Source organism: Coffea arabica, chromosome 7e, assembly GCF_036785885.1.
Source record: "Coffea arabica cultivar ET-39 chromosome 7e, Coffea Arabica ET-39 HiFi, whole genome shotgun sequence".
Lineage (NCBI taxonomy): Eukaryota > Viridiplantae > Streptophyta > Magnoliopsida > Gentianales > Rubiaceae > Coffea > Coffea arabica.
This window is the reverse complement of record NC_092323.1, coordinates 25,476,049-25,494,642: the sequence shown is the minus strand read 5'-3', so window position 1 is coordinate 25,494,642 and position 18,594 is coordinate 25,476,049. Positions and strand designations below refer to the sequence as shown.

General features: G+C 35.2%; 1 protein-coding gene across 4 annotated transcripts; it reads right to left on the bottom strand.

Annotated features, from left to right (window-relative positions):
* Window positions 1-1,426: 1,426 nt before the first annotated feature.
* On the bottom strand, window positions 1,427-18,219 carry LOC113700984 (uncharacterized). Of its 4 annotated transcripts, none has more exons than XM_027221411.2 (15): window positions 17,985-18,215; window positions 16,934-17,084; window positions 15,701-15,804; window positions 14,783-14,844; window positions 14,598-14,689; window positions 14,395-14,518; window positions 13,854-13,940; window positions 12,790-12,895; window positions 12,464-12,568; window positions 11,523-11,623; window positions 8,129-8,194; window positions 7,930-8,017; window positions 7,078-7,138; window positions 3,919-3,982; window positions 1,427-1,735 (listed from the first exon to the last, which is right to left on the bottom strand). In XM_027221411.2, the coding sequence occupies exons 1-15, from the start codon at window positions 18,055-18,057 to the stop codon at window positions 1,604-1,606; spliced, it is 1,416 nt and encodes a 471-aa protein (XP_027077212.1). In that variant the 5' UTR covers window positions 18,058-18,215; the 3' UTR covers window positions 1,427-1,603. The 4 variants fall into 4 exon arrangements, 3 of the variants coding, with proteins under 3 accessions (XP_027077212.1, XP_071915871.1, XP_071915872.1); XM_072059770.1 differs by having other exon boundaries at window positions 17,917-18,048; XR_003450773.2 differs by lacking the exons at window positions 1,427-1,735; window positions 3,919-3,982; window positions 7,078-7,138 and adding an exon at window positions 8,404-8,596 and having other exon boundaries at window positions 7,950-8,017; window positions 17,985-18,219.
* Window positions 18,220-18,594: the final 375 nt, after the last annotated feature.

Genomic DNA, 18,594 nt, shown 5'->3' with positions numbered 1-18,594 from the left:
TACCAGAGCAAGCCCATAACCCGAAATTTTCTATACGAGACTTGATGCACAATGCCAAGTCTTAAGAAAGGGAAATCTGTAAGCCAAAGCATTTAAGGGAATTTCTTCTCTTGCGTTGATGTGTACTTCTAGGAATCAAGAATGTGGTGGGACATTTGCAGGTGTATCTTTGCTTTGCAGGCCTGAATTAGCAAGTAAAAGAACATAAAGAGCAACTTTAGAATGGAAATATGTTGTCTTATGAGCTGAATATGATAAAAAAAAAAAAAAAAAACGTTGAATTAGGTGAAATAGGTCAGATTTAAGAAGTTCAAGGGTACTAAGTGGTATTGGCAAAAATATGTGGAGAAGTTTGTAATATTTATTTCTTAAAATATACCTCCAACCTCAGGCCAGGTATATGAATTTAATCCAAGATTTTTTTAACACATCCAAACTAGAATTGCAAGCCATGTAAACAAAGATAATTGAAAACTTAAATCGAACTTTCACGTCAAGCATCCAAATTAGCTAGCGTAAAAACACCAACTTTATAATGATTGTGAAAGAAGATTAATATGTAAGATGAAGGCTGCATTACACCATGTTAACTGCTAATGCATAGTTTCTCTCCATAAAAATTAAAAACAAAGAAAAAAGGACTAGCAATACGAGCAAGGATTCAAAAATGTTAGTCACCGTTTTTTGGAGGGTTTATATTGCAGCTTTTGGTATTCCTTTTCCGTCTCTCTCTTGTTTTTCCATCTTTGATCGTGCACTGGTTTCACTCTACTCCGACGGCTTCGACAGATCATATTAGATGCTTGTTTCCATTGCTTATGGTATAATTTGTAAGGTGTGCACGGTGTAAATCAGGTGCCAAGGCTGTCAAACTTCAGTTGCTGCAATTTGCTAAGCTATTGACAGTTTTTTGACAGTTGAAACCTCCTCGCAAAGTTATTTGTAAAGCTGTTTCGTGAATACCTCCGTTTCCAAGTTGGGTGAAATTGAATACAGATGCAAGTGTATCCAATGGCATGGCTACGGGGGCAAGGCAAGGTCGAATGGTTCGGTTTGGTTACATGGCTACGGAAGAGCAATGACTCTTTTGGAAGGTCTTAAAATGCGTATCTCATGGCATTAGCAATGTTTGTAGGAAGTTAATTCAAAGGTTCTAATTCATTTGTTACAGCTTCCAGCTCAAGACGCTCAAAAACTCAATTCTCACGTTCAGCCTCCTTCTCAATTGCATGCTACAGTCCTTTTCTTTATTTGCGCTAATTCATTCCTTTTTTTACCGTTTTTCTCTTGTACTAGAGATAAGGTTGATGTGCCCCTCCTAATCTTTTTACATTTTAATATTAATAAAATATAGGACTAGCATCTGTCCCCCATAAACGGGGTTTGCCACATGTTAAAAAAAAAAAAAAAAAAAAAAAAACCGAGGTTTTACCAGCTATTTTTGCTTATTTTCTCTTAAGCGTTGCGAATAACTGCTACAAATGAATCATAAATATGGCAATAACAGGTCGAGAAAGAAACAGAAGCAGCAAAACATTGTAATATATACATTTCTAGCGTCTAAGATGGCAAAACATGAAGCAGAGTTTGAAACTTGACACATTCATCTGTGACTGCCCCTTGTTGGACGGCAGACATGATTTCTCTTGCGAGCGTGCTCTTCATTGTGATGCTGCGTCCTACATGCATAGCCGTACCAGCAGTCCTCCCTTTGAGAAGCTTCTGGGGATAGAAACTACAAAAGATATACAAAAGTGGAACAGATTCATGCAATTTCAGTATTAGTGGCTACATCTAGAGGAGTGCATCTGAAATATAGATGTTCATGATTAATTATCTCAAAAGGGCAAAGAATTTGAAGTTTGAAAAAAAAAAAAAAAAAGGCTTGTACATTTGGAACTATGCCAATCTTAAAATGACTGAAAAGGCATAAAACAGGAAAAGGAAAGATACATTATAGTTTATTAGAGTGAGGTTAGATCAGGGGATTCAAAAAGCAGTGGAAACAAAATATATGAAACAAACCATCACACTGGGAGGTCAGACATGGAAACCATTTCACAAAACTGAAACAGATTCCATAAGTAAACAAATTCCACTTCCTTGGGCCAGTAAGTTTAGGGTTTTTTTTTTAAAAAAAAAAAATATGAATCCAAATGACAGCCAGTTATCAATTCTATTCAAAGAATTAAAACTGAATCATGTAGTGAAACCTTCAGGCCAAACTTTTGTAATTTGAAACTTTAGTAACTTGAAAAAAAAAACACATACGTTCCCCCAACCCCTACCTCCCCCTTTGCAGCTGCAGCCCCATTGAGAAAAGGATAAGAGAACTTGTTAAGAAGGAAAAGAAAGACTCTAATCAGATAACTTTTTCCAGTTAGAACTGGATTTTATGAATATTCAGACTTGGCTTTGTGCTACAGAAAGTCGGTGGTGTAAAATTGATCTCTTTGATTTTTTCACATTTCACATAGAATCAAAGAAGTGTACCTCTATCTCTCGTGCTTCCTCTTTTGCTCTACCTATTTGTCTCTCGGACACAGAAACCCAACTCACAAAAATTATGGACACAGGAATTTGAAAGGCATTTCAGCAGATAAAATTCTTTCATATAAAAATGTCTGAACAATTAGTTTCTGGAGTCACAAAGTTCACGTTTTAAAGTTGAGATTGGTTTATTCTCAATCTGAGTTTACTTGGGTTTGATTTTCCACTGTTCTGGTTGCCTTTCCAGGCTCTGATGCTGTTTTGAGAAGTCAACTTGGAGAGCAATCCAGGACGAATCTTGGAGAGAGAGAGAGAGGTTGTACGCCTCTGTGAAGATAAAAATTCCATTGTGTAGCTGAAGATTGCCAATGTTTCTTTCACTTTTATATACCCTCTCGACTGTGTCAGTGTGTTCCAAGAACAACTGCAGGACCACATTTTTCACTCGAAAGAAGTTTTTCCAAATTATTATTCAAAGATTAGAAAGCCAACCAGGATAAAATGCTACTTTACGTTTTCTTTAGTTTTGCTTTTCTTTTATGAACTGCAAAATTCCAGCAAGTATCAGAACTCAAGGAGTGAGCTCATCGTGAAATGGCCTCTTAAAATGTTACAATGCAAATACTCATATTCAGTCTTTCCTTTTTCCCCTTCATTCCTCTACCCCCACCCCCAATTGCCAAGCCCAGGATTTGAGCCCTGGACCTATTAGTGGGGAGGAATTTAAGAGCCCTTCCCTTGCCACCAGGACAAATATTCTGATTCAGTTATTCTGAGTCTAATCAAAGTAATTAGGCTTTGAGGGATGCAATCAAATAATACAGAGTATATCTTGATAACTATTAACTCAATGATAAGTTAGAAACCTTTCTATGCTCTTGAAAACCTCATAACACCACTAGCCACTTAAAACACTAAATGGAAAATTATTAATAAGGAACAGAGTAAATTTCCAAATAGTGATATTTTTCAAAACAAGTTGTCAAAGAGGGAGAGTTCTGAAACAACACATACATTGAATGTGTCTTTCAAACAATGCAATTAGTGAATGCAATTTTTAAGGAAAACAATTGCCTAGATAAATAAAAGAATGCATTCTGTGGATGTGTATTTTGAGGAAACAACGCATTTAAATGTGTTTTTCACCCTCTGGTTAGAGGTTTAAAAAACACCACCTTTTGAGAAGTGATTTTAGAAAATCCCACTTCTTGGGAATTTACTCGACCATAGTTTTCCACCTTTAATGCTAATGTCCAGAGGAAGGATGTTAAAAAACCATACAGCTAATTCATGCAAAATAAAAGAAAATTAACAATATTTTACTTCTGGACAACACTTCAGCAAAACAATGAATAAACAAGCAAACAGTGGAAAACTAATTAAAAAGATGAGAAGACCAATTACAAAAGCTTAGAATAAACAACTCACATGTTTTGGCATTGTGATCCGAAACCAGTACAGCAGGAATGAGACTAATTTGTCATAGCAATCACTGCATAGCAATACAGCAAGTCACGTGAGGAACATTTTACACAAAAACATAAAAAAGAAAGGGAATATTTAGTTTTGCTGGAGCACTACAGGACAGAAGTGCAATAAAAGGTAGAACATGCCAAAGTATTAAACAGGATCCTTCTTTGACAATCTGATTTCCAAAATTATGTACATTTCATAATGTAGTGAGGAATTCAGGTCAACTCCAAGTACATACTGGTTAACAGAATGATGTCAACGAACATAAAAACAGGACATCACTTTCTAAAGTTTCAAAACAAACACATTTTCTTAATAATGTAATATCAAAATAAAAAGCTTGGTAGAAAAGCAAATCAAGAGTCAATATATCCTCAAAAACTTTTCAAACTGCCTATGGTTGTGGTTTCAATTACACAAACATTGATTGTTGTGCATGTAAAATGCATTCAAGTACCTTCTAAAACGTAAAGCTAAAAAATTGACAGAGAAAGACAAAATTCCATTCCTGATTTCATAAAGATGAAGCTGAATTCCAACTGTACGCATTTACAAATATTGCAAAAGACTTCAGTGATTACTAAATCATTATAAGTGTAACCTCTGAGAGCTTCATGACTGCCAATTACCAAATTGAAAAAGTGAATCAAATACTACAGTTGTGGGAACTAATAAAATTGGTAAACATATCTTTCATGGTTCCCATTAGCTTCTTGTTAGTATCTGATTTCTTTGAAATCCAAGTTGATATCGACCGAAACAACAAAACAACTATCAACATGCAGAACAAAGCGAAAGTCCTTTAGGGATGTATGTTACTCATGCTTGGCGCTATTCAATTGTTCATCTGAGAGTAAAGAGGTGGAATGACACGGTCTATCGCGGTAAAAGTAAAGGTTATTGAGACATATATACAGATTAATTACAAATGATAACTGTCATCAGGGAAAGATCAACATTAAAATACCAAAACAAAAACACAAATTAAATCTTCAATATCTAATGCACAAAAAATAAATAAATAAGAAATTAAACAGTCAAAGCTGTGGTTTTTACTTCAAAACAATCTACAATACTTGAATTAAATCTGTTACAAGTCGTAATCTTCATTGCTTCTCAACTTTCAGACTCACAGTACATGGAAAATATTTGGTCAATGGCATCTAATAAAGAACCTTTTTTCCTCTGGCCAGCATGCAACATCTCTTGTAAAAATTTCATGATTACCATTTGGCAACATTCAAATCTTCTTCCTATATTGTTGTTTTGCACATCTAACCGAGTAAAATCCCAAACAACGGTTGTTTTCAAAAAGAGTTCCCGAATAGTGAAAATCCTAGAACAATGCATTCAGTGAATGTGTATCTTAAGTAGATACCTAGACAAATAGAAAAGCACATTTTGTGGATGTGCCTTTTCAGGAAACATTGCATTTACTACATGCGTTTTTCACCTTTGTAAAGGGTTTCAAAAACACCACCTTTTGAGAATTGTTTTAAAATTCCCACCTTTGGGGAATTTACTCCCATATTATCACGGACTCAGTAACTCAGGAATGAAAAGGACTAGCAGTTTATACAGATAGCAGGTTTAGGAATAAAGAGGATACCCAAATAAACATCAAAGAAGAAAATCTTTGTCCATTTTCCCCTTGATTTCTACATGCTTTTGGAAACTCCATTTCACTAACTACAGGATAAGTGCACATTAACCAGATTGAACCTTAAATAATGCAAGAGTAACAATATAAGGAGACAGGCCAGTAATGCTACCTTAAGAAATGCCAAATATCGATTCACACAGGTCAAAAGGTAAAGTACAGGAAAAAAGAAAAGGGTGCCTTTAAAAGCTTCACTGAAAAACAAACAATTCTCTGATACCAAGAAACACTTTTGTTCTTAACTTCTTTATACTCACCAAAGTATGCTGATGCAAGATACACACAGTTAGAATAAAATTCAACTAAACCATGGGAGAACATCAGCTATTAAGGGAGCAATGGTTGAATATTTGTGCTGAGAAAGAATTAAGACATTTAATGGCAAAAGACTACACATTAAAAACTTACAACACCATGAAATTTTATCTGAAAAGCTACCAAAAAGCTTGAATTCACATTTCTAAGTTATTAATGAACCTTTTTCGACAAAGTAAGATGACATCAACTTTTTTTTCTACCTTTAAACACCAAAAAAGTGCTTGTCTCAGACTCAGACTGCTGGGCATGATGTGATATGCACACATCAATAAAATAGCATAGCAATTACAGCATTTTCCAGAAATGGCATCTAATTGTGAAAACATGACTGTCTCTGAAATATGATAAAGACAAGTATCCAGTTGACCCAACAGAGACAAGAAAATTAAGCAGCACGGTGGCATAGTCATAGGATAATGTAGCTTGCAGAGCATTTCTCTTGAATTCACCCTCTTCATCAGGAAGAGTTCTAGAAAGATTTACAAAAAAAAATAAAAGAGAGCTCAAGGGAATCTGCAGTAAGACATGGTCATCTCATCTACAGGATATCATAGGAATTTGGCCAATGGAATGTTAATGGTAAAGCATAGCTGACAAAGATAAGATGAAAAGTAACACATGAAGAAATTAAGCAGGATTTGTCACCATTAAGTATTTGCAGATTTCTAACCAATGTCAAGAGGATGGCAGGGAGTTGATTGTTTTAGAGTATGGGATCTCATAGTCCTGTATTATTAACAACAACATATAGATATTTTCGTCTTTCAGAATCTCTAATTGCTTCAGTATGCTGACAGGGATGATGTCAAAAATTTTGACCTACTTGTTTCACACTTGGGAATTCAGAAAAGTATAAAAATTCATACAACAAAATCTGAATGTAAAGCTCATTCTCGGCAGAAAATAATCATCTTCTGGAAGAGTGCTTTGCACGTATGAGCGAAGTGACAATTTGAGAATTCCAAGAAAATGAGTTTCGACTCATATCCACTTCCTCAACATTATTTAACCTTCCCAACATTGCAGGAAGCATCACAACATAAACAGATGAAACAACCAATAATACAATAGCATTTTGTCAAGAGGCAACACATATAGCATGTTCACAACAAGCACTAAAATGAGAGGTAACTCACACGCAAGTATGCGCCTGAGCAGTAATCATCTCAGCATGATTTAGCGGCATCCTTGTTCGATCTGTTAATTAAAAAGAAAAAAAAAAGGAATCTCAAACTAGCTCAGATGTCTTCTTTGCCTTATAGAGTTTCCCAACATTTAAAATTGTCAAAATGTCTCACAAAAGAGTATACTTCAATCATAGCCTCCTTAGCATGACAATCAATTTGACTGATTTAACCACCCTCCTTAGCAAACAACCAAAGAAATCCACACACACACAAATGTTATCTACAGTCGTCATTCTTTAGTAGGGAAATCAACTTTAGACTTGAAAGTTCAAGGAAACTCTGAGAATATGTTCATCTTCTACAAGTAATAACAATGCCAGCATACTCAATAGCCTTATTTGCCTGTGCTGGATAAACTATTGTTTCAACCAAACCCAAAGCAGAGGTGGATGAAATCCTCCAACTTTATGCAAATGAGAGAGTTTTGGTTTGTTTGGAGGGTGAGGGCGCGAAGGAGGGCAGAGAGAGAGAGAGAGAGAGAGATGCAAAGAGTGAAAAGGAATGATGGAAACTGGACTTGAATAACTAAACATACAAAGCAACACTTCAAAATTGCAAACAATTGACAGTCATTGCATAATTTTGAATTGTTTCAGGAAATTTTAACTCGAGCATAATTTCTCTCAACAAACAGAAAAATATTATAGAAACTAATTTAGAATTAATTCTTTCCAATATGTCAAATAAAATATGATACATGAGAAGGATATACACAAAACAGAGATGTCAATAGCAATACAACCACCACAGCAATGCATAACCCACCATCCCACTCATCGTTCAAATAATATTCCAGGATACCTATTTCTCGGTTGTTCATCTTTGTCAGCCACTCAGAGATCACGTCCTGTAATGATCTTCCCATCTGCCTGATACAACTCTCCGTTATCTGATAGGAAATAAATAAATAAATAAATAATCACTCTACCCACACATCATAAATAAGCCCAGATATAACCTAGCAAACAAGGAAACAGAAGAAAGAAACCAAATGTCATACATCTTGCTCATGCCGGTTTTTCTCATGTACCCAAAATGGCAATCTAGTGGTTGTACGTTCAATGATCTGCAAAAAGGACACGTATCTTAATACACTTTTTGCAAATACTGGATAATAAAGATGAGAAAAAAATTAGTCAAGAAGAAGAATTTGTAATTCCTTTTTATGGGATTGAGCAAATCACAAAGACCATGCAGCTTAAAAAGTCAGAGCATTTAATTTCAAGCAATATCTGTCCAAAATGAGCAATCAAATTTAAGGAAACAAATGATCACCATTAACAAGCATGCCAGGGTATTGGACATTCGTCCAGAACTTATTTTCTGGCCACAAACTTGTCCTTCTTCCTATGATGTAATGCAAGAGTACAGAAGACAAATTGGAAACTGGAAAGAGGCCACCAGTTCTGATGTAGGAGAAGATAGACAGAATCTTGCCTAGTATCACGAATAATGAGGCAATCATAGCCTGTTTAGGGGAATTTGGAAAGAAACAATGTGAGAGGGAGAGAATTTTGGGGAGAAGATCAAATTAACTAATAAACCAAAACTCAATCTTTATTCATCAAATTCACTGTAAAGCAGTAATGTAGAAACACAAGTATTTATAGAGAAAAAAAGCTTTCTAAACTCCAACTTTCATCCTCAATACAAAACTAACTCGTAGTTGGTACGGCTAAAAGACAAACGAAGCTATTCGATACTCGAATCAAGTTCGGCTTGGTAGAAGCTCATTAGAGTTTGCCTCAATAAACAAACCAAGCTTGAACAAAATTTCAAACTCGTTAAAACAATCAAACAAATACATTCTAGCAATGACTCAAATTACTTACCTAATATATACTAAATAACTGAAAAAAGAAAATCCAAATGATGCAATTCTAGAACTTTCTAGCAACAACTAAAAGACCAATACACCCAAACACCCCTTATTGCCAAAATAAGAGAAACTATTAAAACTAAAGACACTTGACTAATTCTTGCTCCTAAATTTTCACGGCACTTGAGGCTTGAGGAAAATCACGAAAATCATTGAATGTAGATTTCCTAGAACTCTTTCTTGACTGCATCATTAATTGGAACAAAGCTAAGAAAAATGTTTTCTAATTTCTTGACTCAACAATTGACTTTGGCATTGGAGATTTTCCAGATATTCAGCCAATGAAGTCCCACCTTTTCTTGTTACTCCCACAAGTAAGTGGCAAGTAAATTTTTTGGAACTGTACTTCTCGTTTCAAGTTAGTTTAAGACCTTAGGATTCTTTATCCTACAATTCTGTAAAACTTGAGGTCAAGTATTTTTCCAACCAAGGGATAATGATGCTGTAGTCAAGAAAGAGCTCTAGGAAATCTACATTCAACAATTTTCATGATTTTTCTCAAGCCTCAACTGCCGTGAAGATTTGGAAGCAAGAATTAATTTATTGTCTTTAATTTTAATAGTTTCCACTATTTAGATCATAAGAAGTATTCTGGTCATTTAGTTGTCACCAGAAATTTTCAGAATGCATCATTTGAGTCTTTTTAGGTATTTATTATATTAGGTAAGTGATTAGAGTCATTTTAGAAGGTGAGTTCCTAAACGTTCTAGAGTCCTACAAGATGCCAGTTTCTTATTGAGAAATAAAGTAGTACAGGATGCCTTTTTTCTATAAATACATATGTTTTCTGATCTAAGCGCTAAGGCATAAATCTATAACTCTCTTGACAAACCAGCAGATCACTGCATGTCTTGAGGATGCTGTGGCTGATGTAGTACTTCATTTGTCACTGATGAGAGCATCCCTTAAGTCCTATTCCCTGTCCTCAGTTTCATACAAAAGAATATACCATCTCTCTTATATCACTGGCACCAGTTGATGAATTATTCGCTACAAGGATATTCAAGATTAAGTTCTCTCTCTAATTTTATGGTTGCATTCGATGTTTGAAGCAATTACATGGGCAGAAGAGGGTGGTCTGTAGGTTTCATACATCAACATAGAGTAGTCTCGGTCCTTGGGGAATTATTTTGTGCAAGGCATATAACTTTAATTAACCACAACTGCAATTTGTTGGCCTTTCACAATGCACTTTAAAACCATGCTAGCAGAGTATCATCGAGATCCTCATGGAAGAAATACTATAATCCATACTGATGGAGTATGCAAAGAGGATAACAAGAGCAGTTAGGGAATCAGAAACATGAATAAATTTTTGGGCACCCTTGTGTATCAGACGGTATAATATGCTTTAGGTTATCTTAATGTACTGGTAGTTATTCTATGTTCTGAAGCTTAAGATCAGAAAAGCACTTCAGAAATTCCGGTGAAGCTAATATTGACCACCTAGATGGTATCAGAAATTAGGATTTGCCACTTAGTTGTTAAGAAGTCCTTGCCCCAGAGATTTAGCCTTGCTTCCTCTCGCATAGCTCTCTCTCTCTCTCTCTCTCACACACACACACACAAGCACACAGAGCTTCATGTGGAGATGGAATAAAAGTGTTTGTCATGTTGACAAAAAGGCAGCCTTACCATGGGTGATTAATCCATAAAAAGTCTAGGATGGAATCCTATAGTTTCCTGTTCTCCTTCTTATCCTCTTCTTTTATCCCTTTCTTCTCTCAAAATTCTAACTTCTACTCATCCTGTCTTCAATAGTATGGACAATCAGAATTCTGAAATCTGATCAATCCACCAATCACTTACGCCATGCTGCATTAACATAAATGTAAAAAGATACCACTGATCTTTGAGTATCATCACATTTAACCAGCCGGAATACATGATAATTAAGACCAATATTTGTTTAATCATATGTCAAAGTTACATGACACAAGATATACAGGCCATTAAACATATATACTAAAATGAAATATCCTATCAGAAACTTGGTCCAAGTTAATTTCATAGTGCATGCCAAAAAATAGAATTATGAACTGCTTGCTACTGTACAGAACTGGGTCTTTAATCGTCAGATAAAAGAAAAATTATTCCCAAATACCGACTAGCATCAGATGGAAGCTAATTAGGTTCCTAGTACCACTTAATAATTTCAATATCTAGTTAGCGTCCATAACTTCTCTATCTCTTGGTGCATAATTAATTTTCAAGCAAATTTCAATATTCCATTGAGATAAAAGCAGTATTGAGGAACTTCATTCTAAATAGATATTAGCCATTAGAACACCAATTGCCATATGAAGGATAACAAGCATATGCAAGAAAATTCCCTCACATGTTCAACATGTTTTCGTCCGATACCTCTGCATATCTACATGCAATGTGCATCCATATGCTCACTTCATTGTTGCAAGGAGACTATTTGTGGTCCTAATATGTAAATTTTACATCCTATATACCAATAATAATCAGCAAAACAAATGTGTTTAATCCAAGAAAGGCAAGTGCTTACTGGTTTGAAAGTCTCAGAACTGCACATTGGATGAGAATCACTGCTAGTAACACCCTGAGCATTCCAGTAAGCACCACAAAATGCTCTATCACATCCCAAACCTGCAGAACAAAGCGAACTCTCTAAACATATAGAAAGAACATTATCATAGTCAAAAGACATCCTGCATAAAAAGCAACTAAGAAGCCATGCTGGAAAGCAACAGTAACACAACATCAAAAAAAAGTGAGAATAACAGAACATGAAGGTCAAGACCTGCTGACTGAACTCCACATTGAGCACATTCTTCTTAAGACTAAGGAGTCCCAGGAAGTCTTTTCCTGTGGTTTCCTAATGACTAAGGGATCAATTTTGTTAAGATGGAAGTTTCCAAAAGCCAGCAGGGCTAAGTTGAACATGGATGGATCTGCTATTGGTGATACTAGCACAGTGGGATATGAGGACTTGCTCTGCCAATGATGATTTTCCTTATAATATTGGGTACGGAGACAGTATGACAGTAGTAGTTTTGGAGACTATGGCAAGGCCTAGAAATTGCCTAGGGTATTGGCTGTCAGCATCTAGAAGTGGAGGTGGATTAACGGTTGGCCTTACACCTTGTTAAGAACTTCTCAGTGGAACACACTTAATATAATATAACACTGAAAATACCTAAGCTATTTTGAAAACATCATGAATCATTTTTGGAGAGAAGGAAATTTGTGCACTTACCCCTGACAATTGTAAGTTCAACAATTAAGGTTACCTGTCTGTAGGTAACATGTTTAGAAAACCAAAATATAGAGTTTTAGGAAAAACCATGACCTTGTATAGACAAGTCAGAAAAGGATTAAAATTTAGATCAACAAAAGCCAACAGAAGACATGCAATTAGCTTCTTTTCGCAAAGGCATAACTAGTAAAAGAACATTGCAGAATAGTCAGTTTGGCCAAAGAATATACAGTGTTGTGGGACAGCACTCGTTCTGGAAGGCATCATTCCACCACATGAATGACATTGAAGGTGAACTGTGCTTTGGTTGCACCGAAACCCAGCAAATTCAGTGCCTGAAAGATTCACTTACTAATAAATATCAAAAGAAAACAGAAAAGTTATAGGTATCATCTAAAAGGATAACAATACAAGGAAGGTTCTTGTGATTTTATTACAATAGAAAAGTGAAATAAGGACTTTTTTCTAATCAATTACGGAAATACAACCATGTTTAAAATTTCCAACTCAAGCCGCTTACTCAAAGAATATTACATGATTCAAGGAATCATCATACCACACTGAGGGCATGGAAGCTCCAAATCGCTTTCAGCTTCTCGAGGAAAATCTTCTGGTGGAGAACGCAGTCTCTTCCGACGATTTTTTTTCCCAGCGTTCAAGACCTAAAATACAGGTACTGGTTAAAAAACATAGGTCTGTTTCCAATAGACAAACATGACTATTGAACAACATGTACACTAAATGAAGTTTGAGGTGAAGTATCAGATAAGTGACGCCAGAAAGGGCATTACATTTGTGAAAGTTCACTAGACATCCAAGCCCTTCTAGCCCAAATAGTCTTACAGGATATGGTACCCTCAGTAATTGCTTAGCCAAGCATAATGAAAACTTCTTGTAATATGAAATTAAAAAAAATAATCTGCCAAGAGAAGTTTGACTAGCTCATTGTTAAGCCTCGGAACGATGAATGCTCTCAAATTATATCAATAATATCGGCACCAAGTTCAAGTTCAAACTCGCAATTTGCGTAGGAACTCCAACAAAATGTGAAGAAACGAGAAGCCCATTTTTACTTATCTAACCAGACTTCGAACCATGCACATGCTCAATCTTTTTCAATAAAACCAACATGCATTATATCAACAAAGCCCAAGGTGACCTACAAGGTTTTACGCCTTTTACTGAAATATGCATAAACATAGATTTTTAGTCGATCCTATATTTTTTTCAGAACAGCAAATTTCAACAGGTACATACATTTCAAACAATAAAGTATATCTTTCCTTCTATGAAATTTCATTTCTTTTTCAAACTTGTATCACTTTAAAATTCAAATATCACCATTTTCTGACTCTGGAATAACAGCAAGGAAGCCAGGAAAAATATAGATTATCAATCTTTTGTTTTGTAAATACTTGGCATGAAAACATGCATAAACATCCTAACAATGTAACTCCACACAATTCAACTCTTTGAGATATTATAAGCTATTAAGGCCAAACAAAAGCAAGAACTGGACAAAGTAAAAGCATAAGACATGCGCATGGGGCAATTGGAAACTTAATTCAAAGAGACTCTGAGATTAATGAAACAACTAGCACACAGAACAAAATAACTTGCCAGAGGGGACTTAATTGATGCATATGAATCTAAGACAGCAATTTCTTCAACTGACCGCTTCAGCGAATCATCTGCTTTTAATACATCCTGTGGAAGAAAGGACTTACAATCAAAACCAGAAGTTAAAAAACGAGTTGCAGATGTGTATATGCTATAACTGTCCCCAAGAAAAAGTAAACAAGGCTTGTAGTCTTGGTGCCTCTGCTGCCGCAATAGAACTCCCTAGGATTGTTGGATGGAGGAGAAGGTCCAACAGGGGGGAGGGGTAGAGAAGGAGAAAGAGACTGTGACAAAGGGGTTATAAGGCAATATCACACATATAGGATACTACATAAAATGGTTTAAAAAGTTGGCTTCTGGTGACAACTCACAGGCTGCAATTCCTTCAAAGGTACAAAGAACTATTAAGTGCTAGGGACAAATTCAACTTATCACCACCAACTAGAGATACGATTTTATTTCGGGAAAGAAAATTGAAAGTATCTTGGAATTGAAGAATGCATTCTATTAAGAAGAATAGTGGTTGAATCATCAACTTTACCTCCTCAATACTGTGTAGAAAATGATTCCTTCCGACAAATTGTACAACTGCTCTACATTGAGGACATAAAACATTTGAATGTTTCTTTTGGGACCTTCTTAGCCACTCTGAGAAACATCCATTGCTGAAAAAGACAGAATAAACAATAATAATCAAAATAAGGTACACATAGATTTGAAAGTATGAAGTCCTTTCTTCTTTACCAGAAGTTGTGAAGGCAGGGCGCAACTGTCACAACATCATGCCAAACATTAAGACAAATGCAGCACTTTGCATGCTCAGGATCCAGGAAAATCTACAAGAAGAAGATATCAAATTAAGCACAAAAGAATGGTAAACATGTATCACTGTTCACTTAAAAGCTTCATGTGTTGCTAATGTCAGTCACCTTCAGGTCTCTCTTGAATGGTTCGGAGGTAGGCATTACTTTAAATCTATAACTCAAAAGCCCTGGAAAAAAAGAAATTGGCCAGCATTAAGCAACAGCGCTCATTCATAAGATTTATCATAGCACAAAAATAATAGAAAATTTTACAAAACTAACAACGATGAACAAATTATTCCAGGTATACCAAAATCACATCTTCGACACTACTAACAATTAAGGCAAACAATAAAAGACATCAAAAAATGTTACAATTAAATAGGACAAGAATATTATAAAATGCAAACTGTATGCCATCAGAGGCATATACTGCTGGGTTTGTATCAACAATTACACGAAAGATGTGATAATGCAATATAATGAAGAAATACCAGAATAAAAAACTAACACCCTAAAATGACTACACCTGCCACAACAGATTGTAAAAAGTATTTACAGCTCATAATGCAGAATCATCAGTGGATTCAGATATTTTCCCAATCTTAACTACTGGAAGCCAGTTAGTAGAGCAACTTCAGCGCTTTTATTTTCACAGGCTGGTAGTGATGCACATGTAAGTTTGAAAGGCTGTATGTAAGACTGCATGTGAGATTTAGTCAGTGAGTGTGTTGTGTGTGTGTGTTAATGTGAGGAATAGAGCGAGGGGGAAAGTGCCTGTGTAAAGAGAACTGTATGTCTTTCTGATGGGTATATTACCAATTTTGATGCCCTCTAATCCTCTAACAGAGAATTTGATCACATTTCTTGGCTATATCAGATGCTATAATTAAACAGTAGATCCTGAAAATTTTGAAACAATTTAAGAAGTCCACCAGCAATTGTGTGAATAAATAGCTTGAAAACTTCACAAGGAGACCCAAAAAAGATTAATTTGGACAAGAAACTAGCTAAAAGAAAGCCGAAACAAGTAATTAATCTCACCTTTTCCTTCACTATCAGAACAGGGGATAATCTCACTGCCACATCTGATAACCGCAGTTTCTTCACCAGAAACAACCATCTCATCCACAATGATTTCGTTTTCACTACAATATCAGCAAAAGAAAGATGACTAAATATTCTAAATCCTTAACTGACATGAAAACCAATTCAATTGCCAAACAATCAGCTAGATGGATCATGGATAAACACAATCTGATCAGAAAATAGCACACTAAAATAAGAGAGCAGGTCAACTACAAAGAACCCCACTTTATAAGGAAAGAACCACATAAAAGTGATACAAAAAGACCCAAACAAAACACATTAAGAAAAATTCATGGATGCATAAACTGATGTATACTAATCAAATGATATTACAAGAGCCAAATTATTGAAGAAAGATGGATGTCCAATTTCAGAAACTAAACTGTCACCCCAGAAAGAACAGCTTCCGGCAAACATAACTGGTGCCAACAAAAAAAAGTAAAAAAAAAAAAAAAAAGGAACACAACAATGACTAAACCAGTGAATTATATGAATTAAAGATAATGCTAAAAGTCTCCCATAATTTCCTCGTAAGTACATGTAGACCAACCAAAGGCAGGCTAAATAACAGGCACATCATACACAAACTAACTTCTCTTATGAGAACACATCAATATTTCATAGAATATTTTGCAGAAACTCTCTTTACAGGTACAACTGCAAAGACAGCTCTTTTCTCCCTGCTGTGCACCAAGATATTAGCCGCCAAAGAAAGAAGTTTTGGTAAAAATCAACAAGTAAATTAATGCATTACAAAAACAACTCAAACATGATGTGTCAATAAATAAATAATTTACTACTCCAGTCCACAGAATTTATCAAAAATAATTATTTAGCAAAAGGGGAAAAAATTACATCCACCAGTTCACATCAATAGTTTCATCCAAAGTCACATATGTAGAATTTGACTTCTTCAATGAAAAGTATAGTTTTTTGACTCATATGCAAGTCATAAGATTAAAAAAAATGCAATACAGACACCAATTTAGTAAGATGTTCAATCTCAGATGGTATGGTAATTAGGATAAGTAGTAACTCCTTTCGTGACAATGAAACCATTTTTATACACTGTTCTCATCGAAACGAAAATCACAATTGCTCCCTTATTCATTGATATATGTAAAGCACAAGCAATACTTCCACTAACAGAATATTCTAAAGCACACTTTGCATTACAATATTGCATACCTCTTGTTCTGTATTGTGGCAGAAGCCAGATCCATATTTCTTATAATTTTACACCACTCAGACTTTGCAGACGATGAGATGTTGATCTCAGAGCATATTAGTGTCTCACTTGACGTCAATCCAATGTCCGAGCACTGCGAATTTGAAGGTACTACAAAAGAACAAAAAGACCTTTAATGACAATAGTTAAATTCTTGGCACACTTATTCATGTAAAGGGCACAGTCTATACCCTAAACCCAATAAAACAAAGAAAAATGCTATTACGTTTTCTCAGAATTACTGACAGTAAAAGTGTCAAATTGGCAAGATCTCACTGTTATTAACCAATGTCCTAGCACTATAAAGTTCAAACATGACAGAGGGCCATATTTCCCCCCTCATATTAATAGCTACATAAAAGAAAGAATTGCTCATTATAGTCAGTATCAGTATAATCATAACAAAGTCAATTAGGTCCAAATTTCATTGATTAAATTCCATAAGGACGAGAACCAAGGGCAAAAACTGTCTTTTCTGTTCTTTCCAACAAAAGAGATTCACAAAACGAAATTCAAGATATTCAATATTCAAAGAATTTACAATGCAGGCAAAAATGAACCAAATAAGGGTAGACATGAGAAAATCAACAACATTGTATGGCTTAATAAACCTCCAAAATGGAGAAAGAATCAATCTTTCTACCTTATTTAGAAACACTATTCAAAACCCTCAATTCTACAGCAAGAACATGCACCCTTGTTATACTAACAACGACAAGGAAAAAAAAAAAAGAATTGGGATCAATTACAAAGATGTAGGAGTTCAAGAATTCATCTTTCTGAACATGCAACTAAGTAGAATTCTACCAAATATAACAAAAAAAGGGAGGAAAAGGGAAAAAGAAAAATGAAGCAATTAGAGAGGGGGCTATGCTCTCAACAACAGCAATAAAAGATTGAAAGCAATCATGTACTTTAAAAGTTCAAGAATTATCTTTCTCACCGCAGAATTGGCAGAATTCCAAGAGAGAGAGAGAGAGAGAGAGAGAGAGAGAGGAACAAGGGGCTAACCAAGTTTGGCCCAGATATCATCACCATTGTCGGAGGGGTTGGACACAGGAGTAGAACATTCTCCTCTTTCCATTGGGCTGACTATATCAGTTCAAACGGTTAGAATGCAGTTGGTTTGAATTTGCATATATAGGCAGAAGAGAAAAAAGAAGAGTGTCGAATTCAGTACAAAAAAGATTGCAGAGGAAGGAAGACATGAATCACAAGTGTTGGAACAAGTTTGCCCCTGGAATTTTAAAAAATTAAATACCAAAACATATGCGCTGAAAATTACCAACAAAATACCCTAACAATTTAAAAGTCAAACTTCGTTTCAAACGATCCAAGTATTTTCTAAAATTTCACAAATTACCTTTTTTCTCTTATTAACTGAATTGGTCCTTTCCTTAATCGCTTTTCCTTCTTTTTTATCCTTTCCCTCTCCAACTCAAGATCATCATCATCTACTTCTAGTCACGTCAAAAATCCACAAGTGAAGAGAAATGTTGAATGATCATCATATTATGCTGGAGTTTAATTTGATTCAGGATATTACAAAGATATTACATGTTTCAATTAGGTTTAATTTGAATATCTTATCCATGTTTGCAAAGAAAAAATTGTTTGGTTA